The 22,058-nt window shown below is 35.9% G+C and overlaps 2 protein-coding genes across 5 annotated transcripts; one reads left to right on the top strand and one right to left on the bottom strand.

Moving 5' to 3' along the window:
• Positions 1–30: 30 nt before the first annotated feature.
• On the bottom strand, positions 31–15,113 carry atg9b (autophagy related 9B). Of its 4 annotated transcripts, none has more exons than XM_058766119.1 (15): positions 15,020–15,113; positions 14,387–14,537; positions 14,139–14,184; positions 13,800–13,862; positions 13,532–13,702; positions 11,704–11,845; positions 10,316–11,064; positions 7,028–7,181; positions 5,673–5,852; positions 5,328–5,573; positions 3,792–4,030; positions 3,585–3,687; positions 3,430–3,508; positions 2,107–2,286; positions 31–1,984 (listed from the first exon to the last, which is right to left on the bottom strand). In XM_058766119.1, exons 2-14 carry the CDS (start codon positions 14,493–14,495, stop codon positions 2,126–2,128), a joined length of 2,442 nt encoding a protein of 813 aa, XP_058622102.1. In that variant the 5' UTR covers positions 14,496–14,537; positions 15,020–15,113; the 3' UTR covers positions 31–1,984; positions 2,107–2,125. The 4 variants fall into 4 exon arrangements, with proteins under 4 accessions (XP_058622102.1, XP_058622103.1, XP_058622104.1 ...); XM_058766120.1 differs by having other exon boundaries at positions 14,922–15,032; XM_058766121.1 differs by lacking the exon at positions 15,020–15,113 and adding an exon at positions 14,637–14,865 and having other exon boundaries at positions 2,112–2,286.
• Positions 15,114–15,580: 467 nt separating this feature from the next.
• abcb8 (ATP-binding cassette, sub-family B (MDR/TAP), member 8) lies at positions 15,581–21,833 on the top strand. The gene is made up of 16 exons (XM_058765386.1): positions 15,581–15,807; positions 16,146–16,485; positions 16,585–16,740; positions 17,224–17,318; positions 17,430–17,535; positions 17,625–17,786; positions 17,866–17,951; positions 18,751–18,848; positions 18,930–19,035; positions 19,116–19,149; positions 19,239–19,375; positions 19,474–19,568; positions 19,688–19,821; positions 19,918–20,065; positions 21,042–21,292; positions 21,378–21,833. Exons 1-16 carry the CDS (start codon positions 15,701–15,703, stop codon positions 21,459–21,461), a joined length of 2,139 nt encoding a protein of 712 aa, XP_058621369.1. The 5' UTR covers positions 15,581–15,700; the 3' UTR covers positions 21,462–21,833.
• The last annotated feature ends 225 nt before the right edge of the window (positions 21,834–22,058 follow it).

Here is a 22,058-nt window from a genome sequence, read left to right on the forward strand (position 1 = left end):
GCTTGCAAAGATGGACCAAGACAGCAAATCCCGGTTTTGCTATGGTTTATTTTTTGATAGTGTTATTTTGATCAGACAAAAAAGGTCAAAATCCAACAAAAAGAGATAAATATCGAAACAAATTAAATATACATATTTATATAGCACCTGGCACAGTCCGACCCCAGACTGTTTAAACAGAACATTAAGATAACAGAGCTGTAAAACAATGTGTTTCACTTGCACAGTTCAGTCTTGTGTGGAAAAAAGCCCTCCAATCCTGTAACACTGCAAACAGCACGTCTGCAACTACATCCTGATCGCGTTCGCTCAATAACGTCCCACACAAATAAATACTGTACATACACGGTCTTAAGGTACATCTGGAGGTATTTCAGTGGGTGTGATATAGATGCCGTTATCTTTATTAACTATGCTTTAAGCTACTCTCTTAACTGCAGGATTTCAAGTAGGTGATTTCTGAAAGCTTCTGACACGCTCCGGCCACAGGACGTGAATTGTGGGTATATCTCTGACCAGAGTGTCATATACCATGTGTAAACTGTCAAAAGCCCTTAGGCTCTCGTGATAGTGATATATTACAGAGACGAACTCTCCTGCGCTTTGAGAGAGCACATTAGCTACAACTATTTTGTTCTGGATAACGGCAGATTCTAGTTTGAAACCTGACTGAACTCTACACAAACTCATACCCTTCAGATTTGGGTCGACACAGACTCGGGACACACCACATTAACTGCTTAAACTGATGAATTCTGGGATTCGGCTTGAAAGATCATCTGTCAGATGTGTAATATTTAAGTCAACATGCTGGAAGGGACTGTTATCGGTTGGGTACAGAGTACAAATCCTCAAAAATACAACACTTGCACCTTCAAACTGACTTTAGTCTTGAATAGTGTTTCATTTGAACTTCTTAAGTGGTTAAATAATGTGCTAATCTGCTGTTTACAAGCTGAACAAGTAGTCTAGAAATAATATTTCAACGGCTGTGAATTGGGACTAACGTCTGGCTTTAAAAAATGCTTTCATTTAAATAATTTAATCTGTTTTTCCACATTAACTCCTCAGTTTGATAGTTAATCATTCTTGTAGCTTTAGTGTCATTTAAATAGCTAATCCTTTAATGCAGTCATATGGTCGTCTAAGATGATTTAAAACTAGCATATTTGTTGCTGTAGATGAAATGCTCATGACAGACCTACGTTTTAGACAAACCGCAAAAATAAGACTTCATTTTTATTTCTTTTGTGCGTTCCCTTCTACAATCAAACGCTTTTTGGTAAAGCGTGATATGTTTTATTGCTAAAATCTTTTTTTCATCTCAAGCTAAGAGGTTACTGTGTCAAAATGTCTGCAAACGCGAATTACTTTTAATTTTAAATTACATTTTTCATTAGGCAAAAATGATCCCCAAGTCTATATATTATATTTTCTTTAAGAAAAAAAATCATGTTTTATAACTTTGTGACGAATAATTTTTTTTTTCTCATGAGGCAACTGGTATGATTTTACATTCAGTGATATTTTCTGTCCGCCGATGCTGTAATGCAAAAATGAAACTAGCAATACTAGGATAAAAGGATGTTTTCATCCTGCAAACCGAGGCAGCGCTTTGAATCAGAGACGTGGAAAACGTAACGTGCTCTAACCCAAATGAAACAAACGGTGCATGAAAGAAAATGAAATGGAAATAAATACTGTAAAACAAGTGTCACCCTGTTGTATCATAGAACAAAACAAAACACACACTCTATAACACAAACACACAGCAGTCTGAAATGTAAATGTAACTGACGTGACGAGGGAGGGGACGTGGCAGTCCGTTACGTCACAGTTCCTCTGAACTGGAAGACGGTGCGTCCAGAGAACCGAACTGCTTCGGCGGGCTCTTTGAGCGTCATGCTCTGTGTGGCGTCCCAACATGCTTGATCAAAGGGTGTCAAACCAAAGTAAGGCCACAACTCCCAGAAATGAACAAAAACTGCAAACCAGAAAGAGAGAGATTGTTAAAACGGCAATATGAAGTTAATTCGATCTTCATATGTAGTGAAATTAACTAGTTGAATCCTGTGGAATGGTATCAAGTGATGTGGTGAAACACACTGTACAGGTTGAAGGCACTTCAGCTGCTCCCTCTGCTGGTCTGATCCGGCACAGGGTTAGTGTTTATCTCTTCCTCGTCCGCCTGCTCCTCCTCTTCCTCTTCAGCCCAGCCGCCCAAGCGGCCAGAAGCGGGCGGCGCCAAGGTGACTGACTGTGCGGACTGTATCAGAGGACCTTGACCTGAAAGAAAGAAGTGGCTTCAGATCCTTTTTTACAATTATACCATGATCAGGTATGCAAAATGAGTTATTAACCCAAAGATTCAACTTTTGATGTTTGGGTCTGTCTGTAGCTTATTTTGGCTGAGAAATGTTCGCTCATGCAAAAGGCCAACTGAATAACTTTTAAAGGAACCAACCACAATCTGAAAAGTTATTGATTAGTCGAGCAACATCCCCTAATAAAACAGTAGCACCTAAATATGGTCAATAAAATAAAACCCTAAAACTTTGTGGTAAAGAGTGATGAATATATTTCTAAAATCTTTTTTTTTTTTTTTTTTTAGGTTTGCAAAATGGGTCATTAAACCAAAGATTTAACTTTTTAAAATTTGTATTAATTCCAAAATATTAATGGTAATTAATTTTTACATATGCTAACGGTCAAGCGGTATAAATATTGATCATAATTTAGCAATAAAAATGTTTATTGATAAATTAATAATTTATACAATTAACAAATACATATACATATATATATATATATATATATACACACACACACAATGAAAAATAGTATATTTATAAATCATATAATATGTATACGTAACTTTTTTTTTTTTAACTTAAATTGAACAAAAATTAATAAATGCTGTAAAAAAAAAAATTGTAAACTATTGTAAAATGTTAGAATATTCATATTTTAAATACATTTTTCATCATGATTTCACCTCCTGTACGTACAAATGAAATATTTTCTCACCAAAAAATCTTAAGAAATGCATTGGGCACCATTGTGACTGTGTGGAATGTGGAAGCTGATGCTGTGTGCTTTCAGGTGATGCCAAATGGCAATATTTCCATTCTAATTGATACATTTTTAGTGGTGTTTTAAAGTGTTAGGCTGATGAGACACTGAACAGCTCTTTGAGCAATGTTGCCGTAAACGGGCAACCAGGTGAGACACAGGGCCCAAGACCGATCTAAATTATCCAGATAGAAATTTGTTACCCATTCTCAATGGAAAAATGGCCAAGCAACATTACTCAAAAAGTTGCCCTGTGTATCATCAGCCTAAGTACTCAACTAATGGCCATCGCAATCTGATGCATTTTGAAAGCCATTTTATGTGCATCTCATGCATGAGACGATTCGAAAGACTCACCACTGTTGGCGCTCAAGTCCCTCATTGGCACAGAGGCCTGAAACGGTGCAGATGCATGCTGGGTCTTTTGCTGATGCACCTGAGGGGAAAGGCCAAAAAGTATTGGGAAACTATACTGGATTATAAAGCTGTTTGAGTATGTTGTGACCACTCACCTCGTGCATGTATATAGCATGCAGGCTCATCTCGGCTGATGCAAACTCTGACGCCAAGGCCGAATAAGACTGGCTGAGCATCCGGGAGTCACTTGCAGACATGCTAATGAAAAGGTAACATCGATCAGAATCTGAATTGAACAAGTGTGGGCGGTTTAAAGAGAAATTGCTCTGCCACTTGTCATTATTAGTTTTCTCAGGTGTTACCTGTCGCCCACAGTGTGGTCGCTGCAGTACATGGTGTCGTCGTGCTGCTGTCGGGACGGCAGGAGACTGTGTGAGCGAGACCGGCTGGCGTGAGGCTGCTGAGACGACGAAAGGGACGCCAGGACACTAGCGGCAGCGGAAGCCGTGCTGCTCGGCGGGACGAAGCGGCGGTTCCTCCCAGGCAGTCCGGAGGCGGTCAGTACGGGGTGAGCCAACACACTGGCTAACAGGTTATCAGGCTGAAGACCAAAAATAATGCAAAAACATATGCATCTCATTAAGAGAAGTGAAAAATGAGCTGGCATCATGCTGAGGCAGATGTAACCCTGCAGACGCAGATGGCTACAGTCTCTGCGCTCAGAATTATGATCTGTGAAATAACCAATCTGGCAGCAAGCAATGAAACAATGCAGAGGCATAAAATGAAATGTCAATATTTCTTGTCTTCTGGCAGGTTTTTTAATATCCTGAATGCCACAGGAAACGTGTTTTTTTTTTGTTTGTTTGTTTTCCTTTCATTTTCCCTTCGCAATGGAGTGTTTCTAAGTGTATCCCACTCAATAAATAAAAGCTCTACTCTGTAGGGTTAACCATTGAACTACTGCAGCTATCATTATTTTGAATTCAACTTTTTACTTGAAATTGTTTTTGAGGAAAAAAAGATTCAATGAAGTTTGAAAGACAAAACTAAAGCTTTAGTCAAACACTCTTGATTCTTTCTATCAGACAAAATTATATATACAGTATAACAACAACAAAAAAATTATATTATATATTAAGAATAATAATAATAAACTAAAACATTTAATCAATTATTGTCTAAACTAATATGTGACCCTGGACCACAAAACATAATATTTATTAATATAAAAGTTTGGGGTCAGTAAGATTTTAAGGAATTACTACTTTTATTTATTTCATTCAGAAAGAAATTAATACTTTTATTTTATTTATCTTTAAAAGATACTGATAGTGATAATGTTATAAAAGATTTCCGTTTCAAATGCAGTTCTTTTGAACTTTCTATTAATCAAAGAATCCTTAAAAGTTTGAATGGTAGTGTATATCTATATTTATCTTAATAAATATTTTAGTAAGTGTGCCTGGTATGATCTGGCATGATTCATCACTGCACATTTACAAAATAATTGTTTAATATTTTCATATTTCATATTTTTTAACAAATATTTTGAGTAAAAAAACAAAACAAAAAAAACTAAAACCAACAAGATTTTTGCATTTCGTTGTTATGACAATAAAGCAGTTTTCTCACAGCAGTTAATCACTATTAATGCACAAAAATTGTTCACATTATTGCGATGGAAGATAAAAATGATTATTGAAGTATTTATAAATAAATACTAAAAATATCAATGCAAAAACGGTCCTAAAAAAGTTAAAATATAATTTTTGTGTGTGTAACATTAGTACCTTAGTAAGTAACTTAAATGTGTTGTGAATAGCACTGATTGGAACAGATCATAGAGGATCCTAATACAGTCAAGACAGTGGTACACATGATAAAGCATGACTTACACCCGTGCCAGACTCGTTGGACAGCAGCGAGGTGCAGAGAGGAGCCTCGGACAGCAGCAGCTGAGGAGATGGTCCTGTCTGAGCATCCTGATGCACCTTCTCCTTCAGGTGGCTGATGAACACGGAGCTCTCCTGCGGCGGCTGCCAGTGCGGGTTTTTGATGGTGAAATGCATCAGAGAAAGCTCCGTCTTCCCGTTCTCAGCCTGCTGGTACACCGAGGCCTCCGTCTGACCTTCGGACATCCACTGAGCGAGAGGGAAAAACACAAACCATCACATAACCACACACACCAGATTACTGCGAGCTGAAGCATTAATAACGTGCATGCATGTACTCTTTGATACCTGTGGATTTCCATGGCGCCTGATGTCCATCTGGGCGAATGAACAAATGTCTCCCACCCCTGCCACATCTACGGTGAAGTTGCGGAAGAAGTCGATGATTTCTAAAGACTTGCTCCGCAGGGGGAAGATGAGGATGAAGGGGGTAATTATGGGACTCAGAAGCTCCTCCAATATAAAGACCTGCAGGACAGGTGCAGAAAAATGAGAGAAACTCAGTGAGTGGAACTCATAAAACCAGCAGAGCAGGTGTGAAATAGTGCTGGAGAACAGATGCAGTGAAGATTAAAACCTACACAACAGGTGTGCAAAATCAGACAAACTCCTAGGCAACAGGTGCGGAGCAGTAAGGTGTCATTTCATACTTCAAATAACAGAAAACTCAACTGTGGTAAACATCCGACGGACTCATTTTCAGTCATCAGACTTTGTGTTTTGTGCCTCTCTGTACTTTTTTATTTTTCTGTCTGTAAGCATGCACTAATTCAAAGGGTTTTCAAACTTTAAAAGAGTCACATACTGTAAGCAAAAATATACTTTTTAAATGAAATGATTAGCTAGAGATTGTACTAAAGCCTAAATAAATTATTTAAATATTACATGGGATTAATATTTATTACTTTGTATCAAGTTAAGTTTATCCTTTCTATCCATTATTAGAATATGAAGAAAAACATTTCTTCTTAATTGAAATATAATTCCAAAACAACTAAATAGTGCCATACAACTAGTGAGCAAGCTAAAAATGACAACAGTAAGGAAAACAATGCAAATAAAAACTATTCTTGAAAATATGCACTTTGCTAGGAAATAGAGATTTTTTTTTTTAAACTTATTGTTTTTCCTCAAGAATTTTTTTTTTTTTTTTTTACCAAGTAAGAATTCTCACCAAGGCTGTATTTATTTAATCTAAAATATGGTAAAAACAGTATAACACTGTGAAATGTTATTACAATTTAAAATAACTGTTTTCTATTTGAATATGTTTTAAAATGTAATTTATTCCTGTAATCAAAGCTGAATTTTCAGCATCATTACTCCAGTCTTCAGTGTCACATGATCCTTCAGAAATCATTATATATGCTGATTTGCTGCTCAAGAAACATTTATTATCATCAACATTGAAAACAGTTGTACTTTTATTTATTTGAAACAGAATTCTTTTGTAACACTATAAATTTATTTGCTGTAACTTTTCATCAATTTAATGTGTCCTTAAATTAAAGTATTACATTCTTTAAAAAAATACTAATAATAATTTTACCGACCCCAAATCTTTAAATGGTAGTGTATATTAATGAATGAAATAAGAAATAATGTCTAACAATAATAATCTGCCTATGTCATTCAGTTCTCACCGCTTTATACTGGAAAAGCTGTGCCATCTCGTCACGGGTCTCGCTCTTGTTAGCGTTGCCCTTCCAGTGGTCGGGCATGTAGTGAATGTGGGCCAGGACACACTGTAGCAGCTGTTCAGGACACCACACCATATGTTCATCTGGAATAAACGACCTGTAAGAGAGTCAGACGGCATTACTGAAGGTCAGGTCAGACTAACAGGTGCTGAGAGCGTGCCGTTTACTGTACAGATCAGAATGATAATGCTTGGCTGTAACAAGGTCAACTGAACACATGAAACAGCACTTATTTTTTGACCTGATGCCAGCTGGGTAAAGCTGCAGAGAGTAATTGTCTTTTACCTCACGTAGTTGGACCAATATGTTTTATGTCACATTTATGCCCTGTTCCAATACAATGAGAGGTGCCTTGTTGTCTACATAGGCAGCATCTTTATCAAAATGAAGCCTCGTAAGTCACTGATTTGATACAAACTCTACACAGGCAGCAACAATTAAGAATGGAATTAAATCTATTTTTAGAACAGTGTTTTTATTTGTAGAAATTTTAACTAATAAACTGTTATTAAACTTAATTTTAAAAAATCTGAAAAGAAAAAATATTAGAAGAAAAACAAACTTTAAAAAAAACTGTTGCCTTGGCAGGTAACTGAAATAAAATAAGTACTAAAAATAAGTATTAAATTACTAAAACTGAAAAAAATAAATACATAAATGAAATATGAAAAAATATATATAAAAGCACATAAAATTACTAAAACTCAAACTAAAATTAAAATAAAAATACAAATATTAACTATTTAAAAATATTTATAAACAATATAATAGTATATAAATAATAGTAAAATAACACATTTTTGTTTTGTTTAAATGACTGTATATTGTTAATAAGTTATTATTAGTAGTTAATAAGAGTTATTTTCTTCATATAATCTAATACCTGGAAGAAAATAAAATTCATAAAAATATAAATTCTAATAAAACTCTCTCTGAACATTGTATGTACTCTAGGAAAGAGAGAATTATATTTTAATATAAATTTGTAAGAAATGTATATATTTTAGTGCTGTCAAACAATTAATCGCATCCAAAATAAAAGTTTTTGTTTACATAATATATGCGTGTGTACTGTATATATTTATTATGTACAAATACAAACAATATATAGTGTATATTACACATAAAATATATATTTTGAAAATATTTACATGTACATTTATATTCATAATTTAATATATAATATATTTTTCTTAAATATCTACATGCATGTGTGTGTATTCATATATACATATAGTACACACATTTTGTAATCAAACTTATTTTGGATGCGATTAATCGCAATTAATCATTTGACAGCACTAATATATATACATATACACACACACACACAGTATCTCACAGAAGTGAGTACACCCCTCACATTTTTGTAAATATTTTATTATATCTTTTCATGTGACAACACTGAAGAAATGACACTTTGCCACAATGTAAAGTAGTGAGTGTACAGCTTGTATAACAGTGTAAATTTGCTGTCCCCTCAAAATAACTCAACACACAGCCATGTCACAGCCAATAAAATGAGTACACCCCTAAGTGAAAATGTCCACATTGGGCCCAATTAACCATTTTCTCTCCCCGGTGTCATGTGACTCGTTAGTGCTACAAGGTCTCAGGTGTGAATGGGGAGCAGGTGTGTTAAATTTGGTGTTATCGCTCTCACTCTTTCATACTGGTCACTGGAAGTCCAACATGGCACCTCATGGCAAAGAACTCTCTGAGGATCTGAAAAAAAGAATTGTTGCTCTACATAAAGATGGCGTAGGCTATAAGAAGATTGCCAAGACCCTGAAACTGAGCTGCAGCATGGTGGCCAAGACCATACAGCGGTTTAACAAGACAGGTTCCACTCAGAACAGGCCTCACCATGGTCGACCAAAGAAGTTTAGTGCACGTGCTCAGCGTCATATCCAGAGGTTGTGTTTGGGAATTAGACGTATGAGTGCTGCCAGCATTGCTGCAGAGGTTGAAGCGGTGGGGGGGTCAGCCTGTCAGTGCTCAGACCATACGCCGCACACTGCATCAAATTGGTCTGCATGGCTGTCATCCCAGAAGGAAGCCTCTTCTAAAGATGATGCACAAGAAAGCCCACAAACAGTTTGCTGAAGACAAGCAGACTAAGGACATGGATTACTGGATTACTGGATTACTCAAGCGCGTGTCGCAGCAACCAGGTGAGGAGTACAAAGACAAGTGTGTCTTGCCTACAGTCAAGCATGGTGGTGGGACTGTTATGGTCTGAACCCTATTGAGCATCTGTGGGGCATCCTCAAATGGAAGGTGGAGGAGCACAAGGTCTCTAACATCCACCAGCTCCGTGAAGAGGACTCCAGTGGCAACCTGTGAAGCTCTGGTGAACTCTGTGCCCAAGAGGGTTAAGGCAGTGCTGGAAAATAATGGTGGCCACACAAAATATTGACACTTTGGGCCCAATTTGGACATTTTCACTTAGGGGTGTACTCACTTTTGTGGCCAGCGGTTTAGACATTAATGGCTGTGTGTTGAGTTATTTTGAGGGGACAGCAAATTTACACTGTTATACAAGCTGTACACTCACTACTTTACATTGTAGCAAAGTGTCATTTCTTCAGTGTTGGCACATGAAAAGATATAATAAAATATTTACAAAAATGTGAGGGGTGTACTCACTTCTGTGAGATACTGTGTGTGTGTGTGCGCTCCAGCGCGATCACTTCAACTGTTTCCTTATACCAGCAGAATCAACTTTAAACACTTATTGTCTTATTAATAATCACTGTATAAAGGTCTGCTTTTATTTGTGTATACTCGCAATGAAAACAAAACAGATTTTATATATATAACATGTAATAATATTTAGTATTTTCACATCTAGATGGAAAAAATTGTAATTTGCACTACTGTCTGTTCAAAATAAATGAAAAGACACTGAGCATAGTAAAAAAAATTTTTTTTCCCTGTTTTTTTTTCGTGACACCCCGAACCGAGGTACGTACCGAACGGTGACATCTGTGTACCGTGCCACCCCTAATATATTTATTTTTATATATATATATATATATATTTAATATTTCTTTTGGCATATGTGTTTTTTTTTAATTAAAGAAAAAAAGTAATCTTACTCATCTGTTCTGCATTTCTACTAATCTAACTAATTTGACACCGAGTAGTGTACTATGTATATTGTTGGCTCTTAAAGCAAATGGCTTGCGATGGTCCTTGTAATTAATAAATGTAAAAGTTTAGACGTACCTGGTGATGGTGATGACCACGCCAAGTACAGTGATGGCGGTCAGGATGTGCTGCACGGTTAGCACATCTTCATCGTACACCGTCAGAGCGATGAGCACGGCGAGCACCGAGCCGGAGAAGAAAGCCACGTTTTTGGCCAGCACCGCCAGCAGAGGAGAAACGAAAGCGTTCATGTATTTGGCGGCGGGTTTGTACCCACGACCCAGCCTGCCTTGCAGCTCGTGATCCAGTTCGTTAAAGTGGCGCAGGTAGAGACGGCCGTACAGCGACCAGCGCCGGGCCCCCAAATTTCCCGGCTCACGCTTGATGACTTCAGCGTAGCTAAAGAACGCATACAGCACCTGCCACACCAGCACAAAAGGACACAGCAGCAGATTGACCAGACCCGTCAACAGGATGATGCGGCTGAGATGCTTGGCGAGCTCCTGCCGGTTTGCCGCCCGTTTGTATTTGGGATGCAGACTCCACTTGTTCTGGAAGAGCGACAGAGGGCCCCAGAACAGAATGAGCTCAAAGTTGTATTTTAGGCCCTGCGTGAGGAAAATCGTGTCACCGAAGAAGGGCACACGCAGTCTGACGGGCAGCAGGGACTTGTTGATCATGGCCACCGTGTAGTTTTTAAAGCGCAGGATGCGGTGATAGATGTCTAGCTCGGAAAGTTCACGCTTCTGGACGCACATGGGCTGCTCACGCTGCAGGTGGATCAAACGGCCTTGAACTTCTTGCCACGTGAAGTTGCACAGCTCATCCTAAAATTCATTAAACACACACACACACACAGAATGTTTTAAATAAACAACATTTCATTAATAATTACATTTTAATCCATATTTAATTTACTTATTAAAATAATATTATTTAGACATTTTTATAGATATATTTGTATAGTTTAGTAAATAAATAATAAATATTTATAATAGTTGGTTAATTAATTTATAAACTTATGAAATACATTTAATATTTATATTGAGGCGTGACGAATGAATGTGATTATATCATTATATATGGCTATTATAATTATTTATTTTTAAATAAATAAATGAAAATAAAACAAATATAAAAATGAAAAAAAAAATACTAAAACTAAAATTAATATTATAATATATAAATTTGTACTTATTTAAATAAATTAATATAATAATCATAAAATACATATAATTTAGTTTTAATTATAAATTTGTTTACATTTTATAATTATTATACATGCCATTTTATGACTATTAACTGAAAGACAACATGAAATTTGTACTTTTAAAACTGTCACACCGTCAACCATTTAAATTGATCTACCAAAGGAAAAAAAAGTGCGACTAAGAACTATGAAAAACCAGACACACCATGTTAAATACACTCTTTAAACTATAATATTGTTGTTGATCACATCTTACCATCTGTATTTTCAGTGCTTTTTTATAAAACTGTCGGATCTCCCAGTAGCTGAGGACGTTGAAGATCACTTTCACGAGCCGATAAAGCCAGAAAATGGCTGCCATTATCAAGAGAAAGATGATCCAGCTGTTTCCTTGAATCCTGGTAGAGAAAGATCATCACTATTGACAGCAGGTGATTGTGGGATTGCTCACGATTCATGATATTATAAGAATAAAGTCATATATAACTCAGCCAAACTTACCAAAACAGATGCCAAATGATAAGTAATACCCAGTATGTGATTTAATGTGATCTAATGTAATTTTGGGCTTGAATAACTTAATTTTCTCTTCCAAATGCAGTTTGTTGCGAAACATAATGAAAACAGATTTCGAAAATAATATGAGACCAAATGAGAATGTTTACCAAGTCTTAATTACTGTATGACAGCACAAGATGTTCCTAAATGAGTCTCATTGAAGTGAGTCAGCTATGATATTAATATGTTTGTGTCGCATATCTGTGTCTGTCAACAACACACTTGTAAAAGATGTATATTTCTTCTGACTGTCTGTCTATGAATACTCTAGGTGTCCATGAAAAGGTTTACCAAGTAAAAATCTGAGAAACAAGCAAAACAGCTATTCAATGTCAAATGGACCAAAACATCACAGTGTCTATTTAAAACCCATGAGCTCTACGTAACACACAGTTTGAGTATCATCTACGGCCACAGAAATAGAATAGCAGCGTCTGAGAGAGCAGAACATCCCTCTGCTGATGTTCCAACAGGTGCTTGTTTACTGCTTGCTTATTTTGGAGCCACTGTCTGAGACGTAGGAGACAAATCAAGTCACGTCACATGACGTTCACTGTGAACGTCATGTTTCACTGTGAAGCTGAATTGAGTCCCAGTGTGATGCAATATATCCTTTACATGAAAACAGCATTCTTACCCAGTGCTCTAGGGCACTTTCCTTTCAGGCTACTACGGAAATCAAGCTTGACAAACCAAGAAAATACCAACTTTGAAAACTGAGCACAAAACATGTTGCATTAAAAACCTGAAGTGATATAAACCTTGAGTGGGGCATTGCAATAAAGGTTCACATGCAATATCAAAATTTTATTTGTAATATCAGAAAATTGTCTGTCAAATGCAGGCTGTAAAAAGTAAACCTATTTGTTATTTTCTAAAACATATTTAAAAAAAAAAAAAAAAATTGCACAAGAGCCAAAACCTGGTTTAAACACTGAACTTTGCTTGCTTCAGTGAAAATAAAAATGTAGACTTTTTAAACTAGGATTTTCTGTATTTATAAAATATATTTGAAATAGGTCCAGTGTTACTTTAATATTATTTGTATAGTAATATAGCATTTATTTTTTTGTATATTTTCAGTTTTATACATATTTTTTTATACTTTTTTTATTCAGTTTTATATTTTCAGTATTCATTAATTAGTATTATATTTTTACTTCATTTTAGTAATTTTTATACTTCAACTTAATATTATTTTACTTCAGTTAGTTTCCAATGCAACATTATTTTGTTTTACAACAATCTAATTTTTTTTTTTAATACTTACATTTCATTTAGTTTCGTTTATTTCAATTAACTGTTTTATTATGTGCTCTTGTCATTTTTCTTGTTTTATTATTTTATTTTTTATCTCTCTCTTTAGCTTTATTTTTATCCATATTTTAGCACTTCAACTTGATGATACAAACACTGAATCGGTCAAGGATGTAAGCAGTTGTTTAAATAAATCAAAAATTCAGAGTAACCAACAAATTGCTACAAGCAAAGCTGAATTCAATTCACAATATAAAGGCCACACTGACCTCTCAGTGCACTGCTCGCCAGGTAAAATCGCATCATGAAGGGTGACCTTGTTCCTGTCTAATGGACCGAGGCTCTGACCCGTGTGGTTGACCACCCGGTTGGCAAAGAGAACATCATATTCCACACAGTTGAAGAGAAAAGTTGTAAACGTGACCACAAACAGGAATTGCCTGAATATAGGAATGCAAAAACATACAGGATTAATTCTGGAGTGGTATGCATGCAAAAGAATGAACGCTTCAGCCAAAAAAAAAAAAAAAGACTTACACAAGTTCAAAAAACTCTGATAACACCATACAGGCGAATCCATTCTTCTGATGGAAATGATAGATGTGAGCGTGTCAAGGACTCTTGCATTCCAATGAAAGAAGTACAGCATTGTTTAGTCATTAATGCAGCCAGAGCGTAACATAATATTAATGCCTAATGATGAATAGAGACAGTGTGTTTTCAAGAAAGAGAAATGATACCATTCCAGGAGTTTACAACTATTGCACAACTGTTGATTTTGCGTAAAAAAATGCATTAAAAAAGCATGAATTTTCCTATTCAGCCTATGAAATTTATGAAATAATACAGCATATTGTTTTCATATTTTGAAAGGATATTCTTGTGAAGAAATTGTCGAGGTTCTTGATATGATGCCATGGGTCTGCAGTGTAATAAAGACATTGTTATTCAGTTAAATGATAAACAATCTACTATACATTTAGTCATTTAGCAGACTCTTTTATCCAAAGCGACTTACAAATGAGGACAATCTATACTATACAATCTTTTAAACGTAAAATAATATATTGGACTCTTGCTATTTGTTTGTCATAATGTATAGTATAAAAGTAAACAATAATAACCTCCTCTGCCCTCTGGCACATGGATGAGTAAATCTTCCTCTCCTGGAGGCGAGTCTTCATCATAATCCTCTATTCGCTGATACTCCTGGTACGTTTCAAAACCAGCCATCGTGTTTTACATTCTACCTCTCTATAATATTCACTATAGGTCCTGAATAACAGATAGAACATTAAAACAGAATTAGATGGGTCAACATACTGAAAACAGATATGCGAATACACAATAAGTGCAAAACCAGCTCAAACTGACCAAGTTCGCTGAACTCAGAAGACTGCTATTGTCTTTATTTTCTGATCAAATCACAATCACATGATCAGTTTATAACCAGATGAGTCAAGGACAGGCTTGATTGCATTATTACAAAGACACAAGTTTTCATAACAGATCACGATGGCGTACAGATACATCCATTATTAACGACAACATAACTGATCATTCAATTTAGCCGTTTTTATGCAGTGGCCGCTAACGGGAGTGAGTTGACCATCACACATCAACCTCATGCTGACAAAACTGCTCATTATTTGCTTTTACCGTCTTTTATCGTCCAGTAGAGATTTCTTTATTGAAAACATTTATATTAAAAGAATACTGAAAGCATTTTAATACGCAAACCGCTAAATTGGTCTCACCATCCGAGCAAAGATGATCCTCGCCTTTGCTCTTCACAACAAAAACAGATATGACAACAAACATCGCCTGTCGTCACGTTGGTTTCCTGTAGCGTCACTTCCGGGGAGACTTTTATTCTGGATCAGTGTTTAAAATGTTATGTTAATTAAACTTAAAACATGAAATTTGCCAAGAAGTGTAGCGTTATACGTTTTAAATCGTTCTCTGTTTTCGATCCTTGTTGGTTATATTTGAGTTCTGTTTAATCAATTCAACCTGCAAAATAGGTAAATATTTGACCAACGGACGGTTAAAAATATTGAATAATATTAAAATATTACATACATTTATTTATTCATTCATTCATAATTACCATTTTAATCAACAATAAAATATAAAATGTGTATTTAATTGAAAATCGGAAAAAGAAAAAGAAATAATATCAATTAAAACAATAGACAGTTATATACAAATAAATTGTCGTATACATTCCATTATTTATATGAATACAAAAAAAGGGAATAAATAAAATAAGCGAACTTGTTTTTTTAATACAGCGATGACGTACAGGGTCAGCGGGGTCACGTTGGGAATAGGATTGCGTAAACATGGCGGCCTACATGTTAATCCTTGAATTCATTTAGTTTCATGAACTATCTTTCTTTCTTCTTCCTGCTGTCATTTCAAAACACTACAACAACATGTTTCATTTTGCACGTTGCAGTCGATTGACACGCGGCACTGTCACGTCAGATCGACTTTTGAACTCCCAAAAAACAAGAGATTTCATGATCCACCACCTCAATAGGTACACAATATGTCTCTTTATTTATTATTTTAGATTGAAACTAATTGTCTACACAGTAATAATTTCTGAGGTCATGAGATTATCTATTTGCATTTCATTTTGCATATGTAAATAAACACAATTGATCGTTTATGTGATCAAATAGACACTACATGTGTAAAAGTAGGTTATTTAAGCATGCAAACGGTGGTATTTGACATTTACATAGCTTAAACTTAAGAAATGCATTGTTTAATAGCCATGCCATGCCCCTTGTGAAAAAGAAATGCACGTCAGCACACTTTTCATTCAGTAGTACCATGCAACACTGTACTTTTCCATTATTTCTTGTATTTTAGGCGTGGCCAGCATACAGTATCATGGAGCGGTGCACAAACCCCATCCACACAGATCTCTGTCAGCACTCCTGCTAGCATATGGAGACAAGCTCAAAAAGTGCTCCGTCTAGCATCCAGACAGCAGCCCAGACCACCAAACATCACTCTGAAATTCATATTAGGACCTGCTGCTTTGACAGTGACAGCACGCTTGCTTGGTACTGTAGCTCACTGTGAAGCAGATGTGAACAATAATGTCCCGCTGGAAGTTCAGGCGAATGAGAAGATTCCTGAATTCAGCTGGGCTGTCCTGTGGGAGTTCGTTCGGCCCCAACTTCTTGCTCTTATAGGAGCCATTATCGTAAGTAAACAATTAAACTATTGACACTTATGCTAAATTAATTGTGTTTTTTGACCATATTATGGATAGTTTGGTTTATTGTGCTGTGATATCTTTCAGCTTGCGTTTGGAGCAGCAGCCCTTAATATTCAGATTCCTCTGATGTTGGGGGATCTGGTGAATGTCGTCGCTCGCCACATGAGAGAACAAGCAGGTCATTACATGAGAGACATTAAAGCACCTGCAATGAAGCTGCTCGGACTGTATGGTTTACAGGTACGTTACACTGAAGCTCTGTGAGCAAAATTTGACTTGCTTCTTGATTTATGACAGATTTAGGAAAGAAATGAATGTAATTATTCAACAAAGACACATTAAATTGATCACAAGACAATACAGACATTTACAATGCTTCAAGTAATTGCTTTTCTTTTCAACTTTCTGTTCATCAAAGAATCCACAAAAATATAAAGCAGTACGCCTGTTTTCAACATTGATAATATGTTTCTTGAGCAGCAAATCAGCATATCAGAATGATTTCTGAAGGATCATGTGACACTGATGACTGGAGTAATGCATCACAGAAATAAATTACATTTTAAAATATACTCAAATAGAAAACATTTCTGTAAATTGTAATATTATTTTAGAATATTTGTGTTTTTTAGGCATTTTCTAAGCAAATAAATGCAGCCTTGGTGACTTATTTTAAAACATATTCCCAAACCTTTCTTATATTTGTCTTTACTTGTCTTTCAGGGTCTGTTGACCAGTGGCTATATCATTCTTCTGTCTAGAGTTGGAGAGAGAGTGGCAGCTGACATGAGAACAACTCTCTTCAGCTCTTTGCTTCGGTTTGTAATACAGTTTTTTTTTTTTTTTTAAATGTTTAAAATGCTAAAACACATTGGGCATTAGAAAGACAGAAATCTTTCTAATCATCTTGTCTAAATGTCATGTTACAGACAAGATGTTGCATTTTTTGATGCGAACAAGACCGGGCAGCTGGTTAATCGCCTGACGTCAGACATCCAGGAGTTTAAATCTTCCTTCAAGCTGGTTATTTCTCAGGTAGGATGTTTCAGACTAGAGCGAGTGTGTACCCTAGTAAGACAGTATAGACGTACCACATTCATTTGGTTATGTGTTATGTTTTACAGGGTTTGCGCAGCGCCACGCAGACAGTGGGCTGTTTTGTGTCGCTGTACGTCATCTCCCCCAAACTCACGGGTCTCACTGTGGTCGTCCTGCCATGTCTGGTGGGGGCCGGCGCTCTCATCGGCTCTTTTCTCCGTAAACTGTCACGGAAAGCACAGGAACAGGTAACGACACTCTGTAGGAGACGTGGAGCTTGTCATTTTTTACTACTGGTATGCTAACTCTCCTGTTTCCCTCTTTTAGGTTGCTAAAGCTACAGGAGTGGCCGACGAGGCTCTTGGTAACGTGAGGACAGTGAGAGCTTTTGCCATGGAGGATCGAGAACTAGAGTATGCCTCAGACTTTTATCCACATTTTCTGTGTTGATGTTGAGGGAAAAATCTGCTGAATTCTGTGGAATAGATGAGAATGCTACACTCTAAAAAATATCCTGTTAAAAAAATGACAGATGTGGTTATTACTTTACAAAATACAGTGACAGTGATAGTTGTTATAATTTACAACGTATAACTGTGTAATTTCATTAAGTGATATAATGCTAATTTACCAGTCTACTTGCACTACCAAAATCTGCTTTTTACCTAAAAAGCTACTAATAATCAATACTAATGCTGAAAAAGTTAATAATAAGTTCATCTTAAGTAGCCTGTCCATAAAACCAATACTTGTAGACGGTGTCATAAACACAAAGACAAACCACCATCAGGGTAATAATCATGCAATAAACATGAAATAAATAACAGAAAAAGTTACAAAAATGCTCTAATGTACATTAGTTATATCAAAATTATTTTGATTAAATATAATGATATGTAATGTCACAGTAACTTCTGGAAATGTAATTTGACTGTTTTTCACTGTAAATTATAAAGATAATAAATTATAGTGTAAATTATAAATTACAGTAAGAAAGTTTTTACTTGCAAAAATCATGCATTTGACAGTATTTTATAATAAAAGTACATATGATTTGAATTTTTACTATAGCATTTTACAGTTTTTTTTTTCTTACATGGATGCACCAAATCTGATATTTTCAGGAAAATAATACTAATCAGTACATGCATAATCGAAGCTCTCTATTATTCATCCAAACCTAACAGTTCTGATGTTCCCCCTCTTTCACAGGATGTATGCCGCTGAAGTCCAGAAATCAGCTGCGATGAATGAGACGCTGGGCACAGGAATTGCCGTATTTCAGGGCGTGTCTAATATTGTCCTGAACTGTGAGTATTGATGCATCTTCACTGATTCACATGCAGTGACCACATGAACTAGATCTGTTAAATATTTCTCTTTTTCGACAGGCATTGTCCTAGGGACTATTTTTGCTGGTGGGTCTTTGATGGCCCGTAATGACATGTCGCCTGGTGATCTAATGTCTTTTTTGGTCGCCTCTCAAACAGTTCAGAGGTGAGAGTGCAATTTTTTCCTACACATAATGTGGAAGGAACAAACATTCAGCTGAACCAGTCATTTCTCTCTCTCTATAGATCTCTTGCCAGCATTTCAATTCTCTTTGGACAGGTGAGTAGATGACATTTCCAAGCATTTTGCTACTTTATATATAGTATGTAATCTATGTACAGTATATGTTGATGTGTGGTTTGTGTCAGATGGTTCGCGGTATGAGTGCAGGGGCTCGTGTGTTTGAGTATTTGGCTCTAGAGCCCACAGTTCCTCTCTCCGGAGGAGGTCGTATCCCGCTCAAGTCTCTGACGGGAAGAGTTGACTTCATGAACATCAATTTCAGGTAGGTCTCTGTTTGCTCTCAAGCAAATATGACGAGACCTGAATTCAGTCTAAAGACTGTAATTCTCTGTTATTTGATGTTTCATGCATGTCTCTCAGTTACCCAACAAGACCTGGAAACCAGATCCTTAAGAACTTCAACCTGACTCTACCTCCCTGTAGAACCGTCGCTATCGTTGGAGAGTCAGGCGGAGGTAAAGTATCTATCTATCTATGTGTCTAGCACAGAAACTTAACATACAAATGATCCCAACCATCACATGTAAATATATTATTATTAATGTTTTAGTAATTTATTTATCTCTTCATTCAGGCAAATCCACAGTGGCTGCCTTATTGGAGCGGTTCTATGACCCCAGCGGTGGAGTGGTCATGCTGGACGGGCTGGACATCAGAACACTGGACCCATCCTGGTTAAGAGGACACGTTATTGGGTTCATTAGTCAGGTACATTTTATTCTCTCTATTCACTGATTTCTCTTTGTGTTATATATGTGTGAAATAGATCATTAATTTTATAATTCTGTTTTGTCATTATTACAGGAACCTGTTCTTTTTGGTACCTCAGTGATGGAGAACATCAGGTTTGGAAAGCCCAGTGCCACAGACGCTGAGGTCATGACTGCTTCCAAACAAGCCAATGCTCATAATTTCATCACAGGATTCCCAGATGGCTACAACACTGTGGTTGGTAAGCGCTGTCAAATAAAATCAGAAAATAAATAATAAAATAAAATGTTTCGTTTTTTTCTGAAATAAAAGTAATTCCTGAACAATTAAAAATATGTGACCCTGGACCACAAAACCAGTCTTAAGGGTCAATTTTTCAAAATTGAGATTTATACATCATCTGAAAGCTGAATAAATAAGCTTTCCATCGATATATGGTTTGTTAGGACAATATTTGGCCGAGATATACAACTATTTGAAAATCTGGAATCTGAGGGTGCAAAAAAATCAAAATATTGAGAAAATTGCCTTTAAAGTTCTCCAAATGAAGTTCTTAGCAATGCATATTACTAATCAAAAATTAAGTTTTGATATATTTACTGTAGGAAATTTACAAAATATCTTCATGGAACATGATCTTTACTTAATGTCCTAATGATTTTTGGCATAAAAGAAAAATAAATAATTTTGACCCATTTTTGGCTATTGCTATAAATATACCAATATGTGACCCTGGACCACAAAACCAGTCTTAAGGGTCAATTTTTCAAAATTGAGATTTATACATCATCTGAAAGCTGAATAAATAAGCTTTCCATTGACGTATGGTTTGTTAGGACAATATTTGGCCAAGATACAACTATTTGAAAATCTGGAATCTGAGGGTGCAAAAAAATCTAAATATTGAGAAAATCGCTTTAAAGTTGTCCAAATGAATTCTTAGCAATGCATATTACTAATCAAAAATGAAGTTTTGATATATTTACAGTAGTAAATTTACAAAATATCTTCATGGAATATGATCTTTACTTAATATCCTAATGATTTTTGGTATAAAAGAAAAATGTATAGTTTTGACCCATAGGGTGTATTTTTGGCTATTGCTACAAATATACCCCAGCGACTTAAGACTGGTTTTGTGGTCCAGGGTCACATATATCCTAAAATAAAATAAATTTGTTTTCATATATTTTTCTTAAAAAATGTCAAATCTTCAGGTGAACGTGGAGTGACTCTATCTGGGGGCCAAAAGCAAAGAATCGCTATCGCTCGAGCCCTGATCAAAAACCCCAGCATCTTGATCCTGGATGAGGCCACCAGTGCGTTAGACGCCGAGTCTGAGCGCGTGGTTCAGGAGGCGTTGGACAGAGCCACAACGGGACGCACCGTTCTGATTATCGCTCACCGTCTCAGCACCATACGGGGGGCCGATCTCATCTGCGTCATGAGCAATGGACGTATCGTTGAGGTTAGGAAGGACTTTACAAATGTAACTGCACACTGAAAATGTGAACACTGTGATGATGTTTAATGTCATTTTTATATTTTCAAAGGCTGGAACACACCTGGAATTACTGAGCAAAGGAGGGCTGTATGCTGAACTCATAAAGAGACAACGATCTGATGGCCACAAATAAAATACTGTACTTTCTGTGCATACTTCATCAAACACAGTTATTTGAAATGATCTTTTTAAAGACAATTTCATTTGGTGCTCTGTCAAAGAAAATGAGTTTTAGTGAATATTCTCTGTTTTGAGTTTTATGTATCATAAAATAAATAAATGTCAGTGTTGTGTAACGGTAGCCAAACTGTTTTTAAATACTGTTTAATTTACAAACAGACTGAAAGTATTTTGAATCGTTTCTTTTTTAAATGAAAAGGTTTCAATAAACCAAGATGTACATTTTAATTTTAAATATATATTATATTATAATCCCATTGTGTTGATACTCTGTTTGTCTTCCATGAAAATTGAGGTATAATAAAATGAAATATTTCAATATCTTCCTGCATTATTTGCTTGTTTGTTTGTTTATTTATTAATATAAAAAAATCTACAATTCATGAAAAAATATGTCTGAAAAGAAAAAAAATTCCTGATGAAGGTCATGCGACCGAAATGTCGTTAATAAATATTTTGATATATTTTTTGCATAGATAGTGTGCGGAATTTGTTTTTGTTTTTTAGTTTTTGACCTGGCTGGTCTTTGTTTCCAACGCAAAGGTGTGCG

Source organism: Onychostoma macrolepis, chromosome 24, assembly GCF_012432095.1.
Source record: "Onychostoma macrolepis isolate SWU-2019 chromosome 24, ASM1243209v1, whole genome shotgun sequence".
NCBI lineage: Eukaryota > Metazoa > Chordata > Actinopteri > Cypriniformes > Cyprinidae > Onychostoma > Onychostoma macrolepis.

Excerpts from the sequence above, each read along its gene's own strand:
- atg9b (XM_058766119.1), bottom strand. The coding sequence starts at position 14,495 with ATGGCTGGTTTTGAAACGTACCAGGAGTATCAGCGAATAGAGGATTAT. Across the intron at positions 14,185-14,386 it reads TGTGCCAGAGGGCAGAGGAG|ACCCATGGCATCATATCAAG; the intron begins GTTATTATTGTT and ends ATTACACTGCAG. Across the intron at positions 11,065-11,703 it reads AAGCACTGAAAATACAGATG|GATGAGCTGTGCAACTTCAC; the intron begins GTAAGATGTGAT and ends AATGAATTTTAG.
- abcb8 (XM_058765386.1), top strand. The coding sequence starts at position 15,701 with ATGTTTCATTTTGCACGTTGCAGTCGATTGACACGCGGCACTGTCACG. Across the intron at positions 17,319-17,429 it reads CTCTTCAGCTCTTTGCTTCG|ACAAGATGTTGCATTTTTTG; the intron begins GTTTGTAATACA and ends GTCATGTTACAG. Across the intron at positions 19,822-19,917 it reads TTATTGGGTTCATTAGTCAG|GAACCTGTTCTTTTTGGTAC; the intron begins GTACATTTTATT and ends TCATTATTACAG.